The sequence below is a fragment of the Chiloscyllium plagiosum genome, chromosome 2, assembly GCF_004010195.1.
Source record: "Chiloscyllium plagiosum isolate BGI_BamShark_2017 chromosome 2, ASM401019v2, whole genome shotgun sequence".
Classification (NCBI taxonomy): Eukaryota; Metazoa; Chordata; class Chondrichthyes; order Orectolobiformes; family Hemiscylliidae; genus Chiloscyllium; species Chiloscyllium plagiosum.
The window spans coordinates 121,840,205-121,854,822 of NC_057711.1; the positions used below are offsets into that span (position 1 = coordinate 121,840,205).

Below are 14,618 nucleotides of genomic sequence, written 5' to 3' on the forward strand. Positions count from 1 at the left end.
GGCGGAGGAGCGGGATGTGGAAGAGATGCGGTGGAGGGCATCGTCGACCACGTTGGGGGGGAAATTGCGGTCCTTGAAGAAGGAGGCCGTCTGTGTTGTGCGTATTTTGAACTGGTCCTCCTGGGAGCAGATGTGGCGGAGTCGAAGGAATTGGGAGAATGGGATGGTGTTTTTACAGGGGGCAGGATGGGAGGTGGTGTAGTCCAGGTAGCTGTGGGAGTCGGTTGGTTTGTAGTAGATGTCCGTGTTGATTCGGTCGCCTGAGATAGAAATAGAAAGGTCGAGGAAGGGGAGGGAGGAATCTGAGACTGTCCAGGTGAATTTGAGGTCGGGATGGAAGGTGTTGGTGAAGTGGATGAACTGTTCAACCTCCTCGTGGGAGCACGGGGCGGCGCCGATACAGTCATCGATGTAGCGGAGGAAAAGGTGGGGGGTGGGGCCAGTGTAGTTGCGGAAGATGGACTGTTCCACATATCCTACGAAGAGGCAGGCGTAGCTGGGGCAGTTCCCTGTCTTGTCCTTACCACCCTTCTTAAACAGTGGCACCACGCTAGCCAACCTCCAGTCTTCTGGCACTTCACCTGTGACTATCAATGATACAAATATTTCAGCAAGAGGTTCAGCAATCATTTCTCTAGCTTCCAACAGAGTTCTAGGGTACACCTGATCAAGTCCTGGGAATTTATCTACCATTTGTGTTTCAAGACATCCAGCACTTCCTCCTCTGTAATATGGACATTTTGCAAGGTGTCACCATCTACTTCCCTACATTCTATATTCTATATCTTCCATATCCTTTTCCACAGTAAATACTGATGCAAAGTACTTGTTTAGATCCCCCCCCCCACCCTCCCTGTTTTCTGCGCCTCCACACAAAGGCCGCCTTGCTGATCTTTGATGGGCCCTATTCTCTCCCTGGTTACCCTTTTGTCCTTAATGTATTTTTGATTCTCCTTAATTCTATTTGCCAAAGCTATCTCATGTCCCCTTTTTGCCCTCCTGATTTTCCTCTTTTTGGATTAACAAACCCCTGACTCCACGAATAATCAATTGTCAACACTGGTTTGTAGTTTAATCAAAGATTTTAATAATTTATTCACAATATAGTAACTTTAGCAAAGCAAATTTAAATAAATTTGATCTATTTGATGTCTATATTTAAACCCAATAACCTTTGTTTCCAGCTCCATTCACACAAATGGCAGACAGATAAACAAACACAATTAAGGGATAAATAAAATAACAGAACTGGCTAAATTATTAAGGTGATTTTTTATGATGCATTGTTCTGACGATGTTGATCAGGTCCATCTTTTCAGCTCAGTCAAGGGAAGTTAATAATACTTACAACATAGTTTCTATTCTCTAAACTTCCAATAGCTGATAATGGCAGGGAGCTTTCAAAATCTTCATGCTGTCATTTCAACAGCCAAACTCCTCCTCACAGAAAGCAGAATCCAACATCGAGATCACATTCTGGCCTTTCCCTGTCAGGCTGATTGTCTCCCCATAGGTCGCAGTTATCATTAAACACCTACTGGAACATAAGGTCTTTCCCAGATATGCTGGAGCCAATCCCATGTATTGACCTTATTAATCACCAACATCTACTATCTGTTTAAACATACTGCTCTTACCCAGTGTCAAAGCGTTTGTAGAACCTTTTGATCAAGAACTAACCTGCAATTAACTTCCGGACCAGGCCTCACTGACAAACAATAGCTTGCTTGCTTTTTTTTGTCACAATTGCTACCCACAGTCCAAGGGGATTTTCAGCTCACAGTTCTCAGTTCATAGCTCCAAAGAATAAAATAAAACTAACGAAAAATCAGCAAGGGTTCAAACATTACATCTATTTGTAGTAAATATTTCTAGTGAGCTATGTTAAAACTTATCACTCAAGGAAGATACGGGAACATTCCTTGTGTTATAGCTGAATTGGTATTAGGATAACTGGACAAAAATGTTCACAGACATGCACAAGGGTCTTTTATGTTAATTTAAAAATACATGCAGGATGGCTGGCATAATCCGAACTCCCACTGTACAAACCAACAAGGAAATTAGATCTTACTGGTACTGACCAGGTTACTGAAGGATAACTAAATATTAGATGTTGAAATGTTTTTGTGGGAAGGTGCAGGAAGTTTCCTTAATGTTTCCACTGACCTGGAGCTAGTTTATTTGATTAATAGCTGTGATATATAGATAATTGAGCTGTGCTGTTAAAACCCACATTTATTAGTTCTGGCTATGTATTTGTCTTTTAGCAATTAGCATTTAATGTTTTCAATCTCTCTAAACATATCGAAGGATTAGAAGTCCAGTTAAGTAACCTGGCATTTGAACATCCTGGCTTCAAATGACAAGTAGTTTTACAGGGCCAATCTTTGTCGTAAAGTTTTTAAAAAATGATCTGCTTTTTAACTGTTGAACTTGAGTCTGTGCAGTTATAAAGTGAAAGTCCAATCCAGTATATCTGAGTTGAACAGATTTAAACAATTCATTGTAGTAAAAGAAACACAATTGAAAAGTAAAATTACTAAAAATGGGGGCTATTTTGAGCACCTTAGTTAGATTGCAAACTATTGAAGGAGAAATGGCTAATTATTACATCTGAAACTCACCCACATTTAAACAGCATCATTCTGCAGACAGCAGTATTAAATTAGGAAACGTTATTTACTTACTTAAGCTATCAGAAGCTGGAGCTCCTGAGATTAAGGAATTTAACTTCGGGCAATGATTATGTTTGACTTCAGATCATTGATGTGTCAAAGCTTTTGGAAAGCAAATAACAGATACATTTGATGATAGTTACAGCTGACACTAAACTATGGACCTATAATTAACTCTTTAGTATTAAATGTGTTAATGGAATGCATGCATGAATGGTTTACTGAGTTTCACTTTAAATCGGCCATAATATTCTTTCTTCTTATGTTTTTGACCATAATTGTCCTCCTCCCTGTGCTCTAACCATCATACGATTCACTCAAGGGTTCAAAATATTCATGATCAGGGAAGGAAATAAATAATTTACGCTGTTAAGTAAATGAAGTGAGACAGAGACATTTTAAGGACTTATACTCACTTAGTTTGATTTTTCACTTGTAAAAGAGAAAAAAAAATCAAAATGCTATAATGGGGAATATGATTATTTTTGCCTGTAGTTTGTAACATTAGGCCAACAATCAGGAATCTAATCAGGGGCTACCAGTAAAATCTAGTTTCTTGTTTGCCTGAACAGTGGGAGCTCCTGTGATGCCAGCTGCTTCACATCTATTTTTATATTAACATTACAAAAGATCCTCCGGCATTTCTGTGAACATTTATGTACGGTATCCTAATACCAATTTAAATCTAAGCCAGAATCCATGCCTCTTTCTGTTTTGCCACCTGCATTGATTTAATCATTGTCGTATGTAAAAGTCAATTTGAATTTAATCATTTCATGCAGTTGTGACTGAAATGAAATGAACTATTACCCACTTGCAGGTGAGCCTAGTGTTTTAAATTGCTAGTTTGAATGCTGGTATTATTCCCCTGGTGTTTCCAAATCACATAATTGCACAGTAGAAACATTCCATGGCCGGCTCTGATTCAACAGCACGTTATTAATTCCTTTATGGAGTGTGTCTCCAGGATTCAACAGGTAATGATCAAGATAGCTGTGGCCTCCATTCAGTGAGCTACAAAACATCAGGAAATATTAACTCCCCAAAATATAGGAGTAGGATAAAAGGCTGGCACAACATCGAGGGCCGAAGGGCCTGTACTGTTCTATGTTGTATGTTCTATTATACCAAACTGGAGTTGTTCAGTGTGAGATTGAATCCTGGACACACTCTTTCTCTTTCTCTCTCTCTCTCATGCATACACACACACACAAGATCCTGAAATCCCACTCCCTGCATTGAGCTCAGCAAGATCCAAAACTTTGCCTCAATAGCTGCGACAGTGTTATTCATGACGGCAGTCTGGCCACAGCAGTGAGTTATTTTCATTTGAACAAAGTAGTGAAGGTGGTTTCAATGAAGATGGAATTGTTTTTCAATCCGTTATCTTCATTTCCTGTGCTGGATTAAGGATGGGGCATAAAACTCATCAAACTTACTCTGTGTGTGTTACCAAGAAGCCAGAACGTTGACAACCTGAAACTACAAGGAAATGAATCGAGTAAAATGCTCCCAGTAAAGCACATGACTTTAATTAACTTCTATCACATTTGCTGCATCTGCTTCTTCCACAAGCAGCTTTCCAGGTCCACAGGTCATTCTAGGAATGATGTTGGGTGTTTATGTATTAAAGTTAATGTGTAAAATATAGAGCCTGGATTTCACCTACGTTCTAATATCATCTGCACAAGATGTTCAATCAAACATAACATTAAGTCCCCACCCCCACCACCACTCACTGAATGTTAATAAAACCAGACAGTTCTTTGACTTCTACTGATAAACCTAGCTTCTGAAAATTGTGTCATGTCAGTCAAATCTTTAAACATTTGCTAAACACAATACTCGTATTATTTAGCTTCATGTCTGTTGAAATAGATGATGTAAGTGTCATGAAATTGTCTATTACATCTGTAATATTCTCCATTATCCAGGGAGCTCTTGGTCCGAAACGTACAGTGAAGGCTGGTCTCTATTGCGATTAACATGATAAAGTTTCAGTCGCATAAATACTTCTGGTGACCAGATTATACTTTGAGTGGGATCATGCATAGATGGAAAGTGAGGAGGACTGAAAGAAGAGGAACCTGGGACATCAGGAGGAGGGGGGAACCTGGCTGGAGAGTGGAGCAAGTGGTTGGTTGGATGCTGAGGAGAGCTTGGGTGGGGTGAGGGTACTGTCAAGTGCTGGCCTTACTGAGGTCCTGAGAATTGTGGGCTGGGGAGATTTAGGCAGAAGAGGTGGTGTTCCAGGTTGGGTGGGGGTGGGGAAACAGACCAGCGAGACAGTGAGAAGTGGGCTGTAGGACTTTGAGGAGTGGGAGCTGAGTGGGCCAGCATCCTGGGTAGTCAGATTTGGGGGGAAGGGAGATCAAAGAGAGGGTTTGTAGAAAATAGGATTGGGAGTGGATGCCAAGTCAAGCAATAGGGACAGATGCCTGGTAGATGTAAAGAGTTACAGCTATCATTTCCACTTTCACTAACTGGCTCAGAGAACTCCAGCTCCACGTGGGTCCTTGAAGAAACCTTTCAGAATGTAATGTTGAAGCTTGACCAAGCTCCAGCATGTGAACCTCGTGGGGAATCTACTGCTCATCCCTCACTAATGCAGCTGACATCTGATTATATAGCTCCATAGTTAAAGATACTTCCCAGGGTCTTCAGCAGTAATTAGAATTACTGAAGCTGGAAACATTCCCAAAGTTTACTACCTTTAGTGATTTGAGTATATGTGCTTCCAGATCACTTTGTTCCTCTACCTTTACCATTCTTATTTGCAAATATGTGACCATATTCTTCCTCCCAAAATGTATGAAATCAGTGCTGACCCTCATAATGTGTTACGAAGGGAATACTGCACTCTTAAGAGGTACTGCTTATTTGGATGAATTAAAGGTTATGCCCTCCATTTCCCCTTCCCACTAAAATTATTTTCATACTAAACTGCAAAAGATACTCAACTAATAATGGAAAGTATGGACTTTTTGAGAATTATCTCACTTTTTTCTTGTTAAATACAATAAAGGTTTAAGTGATGCAAATCATTAGATTAAACTCTGGCTTAAAATGTTCCCTTGAATAGTGCACTAACCATTGTGTGGGACTGAGGCTGGGAATCCAACGTCGTCATGTCTTCTGTCAGTCACAGAATGGAACCAAGTTACCCTCCCAGCAATGCAGCAGTAATACCAGGTACCTTATTCTCAACTTGTAATGAGACCCTTGTGACAATACAAGATAATGCAATTGACATCAAAATGTAGTGTAACATTCAGTAATGACACCACAAACCATCCACGTGATGCATATTTTATTGTTATCTGACAGATCTGAAATATAATGGGACCGATGTGATTTTTAAAACAAAAAATCAGCCTAAACTCCAAATTCTACCGATTAATGTTTAAACAGATTCTAAGCTGCAATTGCACAAGCAGCAAATGTTTATCATAATTACTCGGGTATCAGATTATTTACAGCACCCTATCATTGGAAGCATTGTTATTTGCTATTATGCTGTTTCCTCATGTAAAAAAAGTATTAGGTTTATCACTTTTTAAAGAAAAAAGTCTTCTCTGTCAGTCTCTCAGACAGAGTTTTCTATATTTTTCTCAACTTAAGGCTCCTCCCCTTCAAGAAACTTGAAAGTTTAACAAGGGAGTATCTATCGACATTGAATCTCTAGTTGGGTTGAAATTATGCCCCAGACCTGGAATGTAGACTCTATGTTGTTGGGCATCACCATTGGTTCACATTAGTCTGTGGTCCCACATTGTGGTCACTTCTGGTCACACCCTGAAACCACATGTACAAGTTCACACAAGGCGATGGAATCTTTTCAGAAAAGTAAATGCAACTCTGCATTTCCTGCATTTTTTGTTTCAATTCATAGGGGATCAATTCATAACTGTAAGAAAGAGTTAATATGTCAGTTGGGACTCAAATAATGCTTTGGAAGAGATGGTGGGACAACCACCTGATGAAGGAGCGGTGCTCCGAAAGCTAGTGTGCTTCCAATTAAACCTGTTGGACTATAACCTGGTGTTGTGTGATTTGTAACTTGGGACAGTAGTTTGGGTAGTGGCTTTTCAGCCTGAGTTCAAGTCCTGTCAGATAACCAGGGGAAGAAGTAGCCATCTTGTTGATTGAAAAGTCCCATGGGAAGTAAATTAGAGTTTCCTGAGTTCCCAAAATTTCACAAAAAAGGTTGTGCCTAACTTTGTAAAGGATTGTTCTGCTATAACGTGCATTTTGTTAACAAAAATTCACTATAACACGATTGATGAGTTGGGGACACTGATTCTAAAGTGCAACGTTTTAAGGCATGTTTTGGTTACAACACAATTCCGACCCCTTTTAGTTTAAATGGTGCTGCTATTGTGCAATTTTCTTATAACATGTGGGATTGCCAAAGAATGGAACTTCCACATTATAGCAGAACTGACTGTATTAATTAGCAACTGTGCTGAGTCTGAAGATGCAGGACCTAATATACGAGATGTGGCAAAGCCCAGAACTGAACTGAAAATATGCTCTGCTTATATCATAATGTTCTCATGAGCACACTTTGCTTTTAGGCCACACAGCAGACGGAACTGTACGTCAGATCTTTGTACTGTCCAATGGCGCACTAGTTCCTGGACATCGTGCACCTCTTCCTGTGGGAATTATGGTTTTCAGTCCAGAAGAGTGGAGTGTGTACATCTGCAGACAGGCCAACAAGTGAGAGAACAATTCTGTTCTTGGAAGCAGAGGCCAGTGAACTGGCAGAGGTGTAACATTGTCCCATGTGAAAAATGTAAGTTCCAACTTAACAGCAAACTAAAATGTAAGAAAAAGACGTATTTAATCTGATGTTTGTCAGTAGCATAAAAGTGAAAACTGACATAAAATGGTAGAATATTAGTGCACAGCAATTATTTACTAACCATGTTAGTAAACCATGAAAAGCAATCATGCCTCCTGTTCATGAAAGGCTCTGGTTGCAATTTGAAGCTTTCCCCAGGAGGGAAAGTTTTAGGGAAGAGTCCATTCAGATCTGCCCAAGATGCCACCTTCAAAAGCTGCAACATGACCTATTGATGAGCTCTTAATGTGTCTGTTAACCATCTGTATTTGCCTGCATAGTGAATTTGGCAAGATCGTGAGATCACCCACCGTGATGAACATGGTGGTAGGAATAGTGTTGGAAGAACCATCAATCCACAATGACAGAAGTTAGCACTCTATACAAAATGCACTGCACCAACTCACCAGGCCTCTTCGGCAGCATCTTCTAATCCAGCAACTACTGCCAACTCGAAAAACGTAAGCAGCAGATGCATGGGAACGCCAACAACTGCAGGTCCCTCTCCAAGCTACACACCATCCTGACTTGAAAATATATCACTGTTCCTTCACTGTCGCTGAATCAAAATTTGCACAATAGCATTATGGCTGTATTACATCATGCGGACTACAGCAGTTCAAAAGACAGCTCACCTCCACCTTCTTCAGGACAATTAAGTCATGGGCAATAAATGATGTCTAATCATCAATGGCCACATTCTGCAGAATAAACAAAACCAAAAGCCTGGAACAGCAGTTAATACCGTTGCTTTGGACCCACTCACCTCAATTTCTGACCCAGAAGGATCTCAAATTTCATCCCTGTAAAAGGTTCAAGGCCACAAGAACACAGAGTTCTGTGCAGCATATTAGAGATGTGTCAGTGGGGACTCTGTAATAGACCAACAGCAACTACAAAGAAGATAAAGTTTTATTGGTCAAATTCATTAGTGTCTGATAAGAAGCAACAGTTATTCCTGTCTCCAGAATTTCTAAAAAATGACTGTTGAAAGTTAATGATTGACAGGAGTCTGCACTCTGAGATTTACTTAAATCTGTTGCTACTTTACTTGAATCACTGAAATTAACAGGCAGATAGAAATTCTAACATAAAGTTCAAAATGGTAGAAATGATCTTGGCTGTTGCTTGCAAAGAACATGTATGTTATGAAACTTAATGAATCTCTTGAGGGAAAGATTGATTTTAAGTAACGTTTTAGTGCAAAATTAGGAGTTTAAAGTTAATTACCAAAACAGCATGCCTACTCCAGGCATTTTGAGGACACGAGCCTTGTCTCTTTTCATCCTATTTCTTCAATGGAAGGATCTTAGATCTGCCTTGAAAGCTTCAGAATAATCTACATTACTTTGCCATACAATGTCTTCAGTGCATCACTATCCTCTATAAATGTAAAATAAAACAAGTAAATGTGGATGTTGGAGATCTGAAACATATTAAAACAGAAAGTGCTGGAGAAACTCAGCAGGTCTGATAAAATCTGTTGAGAGAAAGCAGAGTTAAAATCCACTACAAATAAAATGTATGCACAATTGCAGACAATAGGATAATCTGTAGCTAACTTCTCCCAGTGGGAAGACAATCCTGCTTCCAATCCTCACTCCCACTGAGCACAACCACAATAGATAAATTCCCTTTAATATATTCACGCTTGATTTCACCAATCATTCCACAAAGTTAAAAGAATGACAATCATCCTGGTATTTGATCAACTTTGTTTCACATTGAATGAACTCTTTTTGTGAATGATCAATGCCCTTGTGTAATAATAACAAATTTGTTGGCATTTTTAGCAAACTTATTATTGTCTAATTGTTTTGTTTTTGCTCACCCACAGCGGAATGCAGAGACACAACCAGATACTGTGAAATGGTAAAGCGACTAAAACTGTGCCTCCTGTCCCAGTACAAACTACGCTGTTGTGAATCTTGCAGGGACATCTGAAGATTATAATTCTATAATTTATCCCCTCACGTTGAAAGGATGAAGGGTGGGGATGGGGGAGAAACTCACTTAAAGTGGTTGCTTTGTTTTCAAATTTCTACAGCTCCCTGTGTTTTCTTCTGGAGGGGCAAATATTTCTGTGGCTGCTTGAAGAGAGAATCTGCATCTGAATAGGAAAGAATCTGACAGCTGCCATTCTGGGTGTAGTAGAGCAATTACAATATGTTTAGACACACTGTCTGCCCCTTCATTACTTATTGTACTTTGGATGAATCCATCAGTTGTTTTGACGAGTGCTATTTATAGCACTGACGTGATGCTGGATGACAGTGATTGTGAAGGGCTAGTTCTAGAATGAGACTGACTATCTTTGTTCAAAGCCCCAAAGAAACTGTAAATATATTGTACTTTGACTTATTTTGAGGGAATTTCTGCTCAGACCTTTTGTGGAATATTGCAACAAATCCAACTTTATGACAGATTCCCAGCAGCAGGCACAGTGCTGTGTCCCCGAAGGGGAAACAGAAGCAAATGTACTTCAACACGACAATTGGTGTTGGAATTTACCCCTTGCAACTGTAAGGGAAAACAATATCTGCAGTATTGTTGAGAGAAAGGGATTGGAGAATAACCTGTTATTTATTTCTTTCAACATCTGTCTCAGATCAAAACCAACTAGTCAAGTGAGCATTATTTACCGAACCTTGAACGCAGTTCCACTTGAATGGTATAGAATCACAGGCAAAACATAGCCCTGGAATTAAGAAGGGGATTCTTTGACTGAAATTAGGTCCGCAGACTGGGAATTCAGGAACAATTTAAATGCATAAGAAGCAGGCATCAGCACTGAGTAATTATTCAGTGATTATATCTGGAAGGTAAATGGGATGAATAGTTAATGCAAGTGCTAGTACTGTCTATTCACATCCATCTTCTTGGAGTAATGTGTTCTGAGGTCTTTGGGCACTGTTAGCAATATTCGGACAATAAACGTCACCCTATCCCCTTACTCCTCACAATTCATCAGGGGTTTATTACAAAGTTCTTCCTCTTCAATTGCAATCACTCAAGGACTTCCTCTCCAATTCCAAAACATCCCCGCCAACATTCTGCCACCTCTCTCCCACTCCCTCTTTTATCAAGCATTTTTGATCGTTTATGTCGGATTGTGGGTCAACCTGATAGCTAACCTATTTAAAGTGAGGTGCAAATGAAGCAAGGGTGATGTGAGAGGGAAAAAAAACTTAAGGGTATGATATGTACTGCCTGGAAAGGTAGTAGAGGTGGGTTTGATGAGGCATTCAAGAGGGAATTGAATGATTATTTGGACAAAAATAGTGTGCAGGCTTATGGGGAAAAGGAAGTAGATTGGCACTAGGTAATGAGAGGTGGAATGGTCTCATCCTATACCATTGCAATTCTGTGAACCTGTTATAGCCAATCATTGAGTTTCTGACATGGATTGTAAAATAGGAACATTACAATTCATTTATTTAAAGCTCTATTTTGTCCCAGTCATTTCCCCTTCTCAATATATTATAGTCCCACTACCAACCATTCCCTAAGTCCTTCCTCCAACTAATCATCCAATCAACCAACTGTTTCCCAATCACAAGGGGAAACATGGTGCCTTCTCGTGAACTTTAGTATTGCTATTAACTAGAGAAAGCGATGCCTAATCTTGGTTGACATGGCCTTTCTCTCTCTCTCTGTTGTATAAATTGTCCTATGATTCAGTTATGTAGTAACAGTAACATCAGATACAAATTTTAGGGAAACCTCCTATCCTCTGATCTGTTCAGAGACAATGGTGGAATTAAAATAATCAGAGCTCTTTTCAGCTGCAGGTTCGTTATCACAATCTGCTGTGAAACAACATAATTACTTTGTTCTGGGGCTTAGATTCAACAATGAAGCAAAAATACTTGCCACTGATCTTGAAGAATATATCTCAGGGATCTCACAATCTCTGTGATGAGCAATTTACACCTTTCAACTATTCAGTTATGGTGGTCAATTCTCAGTATGGAGTCCAGCAATATCATTCAGCTGTCCAAGCTCTTAACCAAGCTAAGAACTCTCATGGCCAATCAGGAAAGAAGAATATAAACTAAATACTTGTAAAAATGTTCCACAATAAAAAAAAAGTTTGGGATGTAAATGTGGCATGAAGATAGAAGCTTAAAATTAAAGTTAGATTTTAATTAATTATTTAAATTTTAAGGAAATCTAGTAATTAATCAGAGACATTTAACATATTTTGTTATGAATAAAAATATTGCTGAACAATAGAATTTGCTATGAACAAAGTTAAAAATCGAAGTTTACTTAATTGGAAAAGATAGACATTGCTAGGGTATACAATGGCAGGATTTCAAACAGCGATATGAGATTTGAAGTGGAAAATTCTTGCATATAATTAATTGATTTGACTGATTGTTGGTGCTGAGGGTAGTTGGTACTTTAATCCTCAGCACCACCTGTGGCAGAGTAGTGAGTGACAGACTAGCTTCTCATGTTAATCTACACATGTGCTAATTCCTTGTGTTGTGGTCACGGTCAGAGAGTTGATTAATGATTGTGAACACCAACAGTTCACCATTTGAAAAGAAAAATCCAATTCACGTCAGGCATTTAAATTCTTGATCTTGCTTCTATCTCCTCATGCCGTATACCGTTTCCCAGTCCAAAATGTGCAGAGGAGCCAGTGCCTTGCTTTCATTTCCCACAGATAAAGAATTCACTTTAAATGGGGGGAAAATGGGTTTTCAGCTACATCCAACAATCTTTTGATACAGTGCATTGTCTTGTTAATGGCATTGTACTGCATTAACGCTATGTTCATGCTTATTCATGTCTTCATGAGCCACACACAGTCTCTGGAAATATATATCTTTTCTAATCAACTGATTCGGAGGCATTATTCCACACCTCCAGAGCAAATGGGACTTGAACCCAGGCCTCCTGGCATAAAGGTAGGACACTACCACTGCACCACAAGAGCCCTCTTCTGGAAATATGTCATCCACATACGCAATCAAGTAGTTCAAATAACATGTTAAGGTGGATGTATATGGTTCCTGATTCCATCAGTGTAGTTTGCTGTTCTTTTTGTATAATATTTGCATTGCTAAAAAAACTTAAGATACTGCTTACATGAATGAATAGGATTCTCATGCTGTTTAACAGTAATTGTGAGATAGGTATATATAGGCTTTTAGTCCCAGAAGACATCTTGATGTGATCAAGTGTAGGTTAATAATTATGACCTGGCTAAAAACGCTGACCAGGCTATTTACAACATTGTAATTTAACATTTAAAGAAAAATTATTACCACAGCTTTATGCAGAATAGAACAGCAGTTCTCATTTTCAGCGAAGGTGGGTCTGAAATCTAAGCAACTTAGATCTTGAAATTTATGTATAGTTTAAGATATGATCTTTGTAAAATATGCTCTGTATCTATTTATTAGAAAGTTATGTTGAACAGTGCAATATACTTCTAACTGTATATTATCTTGTCCAGAAAATACTATTTTGGGGGAAATTTCTTGTAACCAAAGCTTTTTTTGTTGGCTATTTTTGCAAAAGAAGTTGAATTTTTCATTTTAATAGCACTTCCATTGAATATTCTTTCTTTTATTTGTCTTACACTGCACTGCGAGAGAGTTTCATTCCCAACTAATGGGGTGTGTGAAATAAGCGATGCATTCCTAATATGTTAGGGCTGGTCTATTAAAACCAAAATGATTTTCCCAATCCTTCTTTCCATTAATTCCACTTACATTCCTTCTAATGACTGATTCAGCGGACTAGTTGCTATGTACATAGGATAAACACATTATGTTTCTCTCAGATGATCACTGCAAATCAGTAAACAGTCTGTGGTAGAAAATGTTCCCTGATATTGTGGGAAGAATTTGCTTATTTCACTAACTTGAGGTCAATTGGAATATTTGGTAGTGTTTTACTTCAGCTAATGGCAGAGGAAACATGAATTAAATATCAAAGTAACATTTTGTGCTTCTTATCCAACTGTGCAGCCTGGGTGTAGTCATAGACTCATCAGTTGATTTTCTACTCCTACAGTAATTGCGAATGTACATTACATTTTAGTCTGTGACAAGGACCCAGTAATACATTTTCTAAACAGTGTTACTGGATAAAGTCTGATGTTACTTACCAGAAGCCACTGTATGTAATTTGTTTTGTACCAGCTGTACTCAAGTACAATATTTATTTAATTGTGTTTCACTTTTCTCTGATTTATGTAAAATCAGTACTTAAACACCAACATGAAAGTGTTGAAGCTCAGCCACTAGTTCTCCTGTTACCTCATTCTTCAAGTCACAAATTCCAATACATTCACAAAAACTGGTTTCCATTCCCAAGTGACTGCAACTTGCCTTCTTCCAGGTTTAATGGCAATGGGTTAAGGGACATTCCAGAAAATTCCTCCCTCCCTGAAGACAGATTGCCAATTTTAGGTATTATCACAAGGCAATAGCCTGTATTTTAACTGGTGGAACAATGCTGCCACACACTGGAATAAAGATTACAATGCACCAGGAATTGAGCATTGCAGATTCTGGTGCCTGTTATCATGTAAGCCCCTGGTAGTAGTTGCATTGGGAATGGATGGGACAAAAGTTTGCATTAGACTTCGCCATGTAAGTCTTNNNNGGGGGGGGGGGGGGGTGGATATAGGAGACTTGTATTAGGCAGGGATATGCCAAAGACTTTTATTGAAAAAGCTCTTTCACGCTTGGAAATAGTCATTACATTTTGTTGTATGTCCTGTGAAAAGGGGGAATAAATGAAGAAAAAAAATGGTTGTAGAAATTGGTAAAGGGAGAAAGGAAATGATGTGTTCAGGGAAAAATAGCATCAAAAATACAAATTCTTAAAATTTCTTTTGTGGCCATATCAAAGGAGGAAAATATTGAATTATTGGCAAAGAAATATTTTGGTCCAAGAAAAATGAAATCAATTTGTCATTGATGCATTGAAATCACTAAAAGCTTTAAATAACAATGTTCAAAAAAGGTTTAAAAAAAATTTACAGAGGAAAAAGCAGACTTCACATTATTTTAATCTAGCAGTGTTTAAAGGTATGTGGTATTAGTCCTGTGTAAAGTTTGTTTTGCAAA

General features: G+C 38.7%; 1 protein-coding gene across 2 annotated transcripts in view; it reads left to right on the forward strand.

Annotated features, from left to right (window-relative positions):
* The window catches only part of LOC122563665 (ADAMTS-like protein 1), a 561,186-nt gene extending 547,170 nt beyond the window's left edge, over nt 1-14,016 (forward strand). For both annotated transcript variants that reach the window (XM_043717704.1, XM_043717714.1), the window contains 3 exons: nt 5,761-5,870; nt 7,256-7,476; nt 9,362-14,016. In XM_043717704.1, coding sequence (XP_043573639.1) covers nt 5,761-5,870; nt 7,256-7,476; nt 9,362-9,468 — 438 coding nt within the window. In that variant the 3' untranslated portion in view covers nt 9,469-14,016. The remainder of the gene's footprint in view (nt 1-5,760; nt 5,871-7,255; nt 7,477-9,361) is intronic.
* The last annotated feature ends 602 nt before the right edge of the window (nt 14,017-14,618 follow it).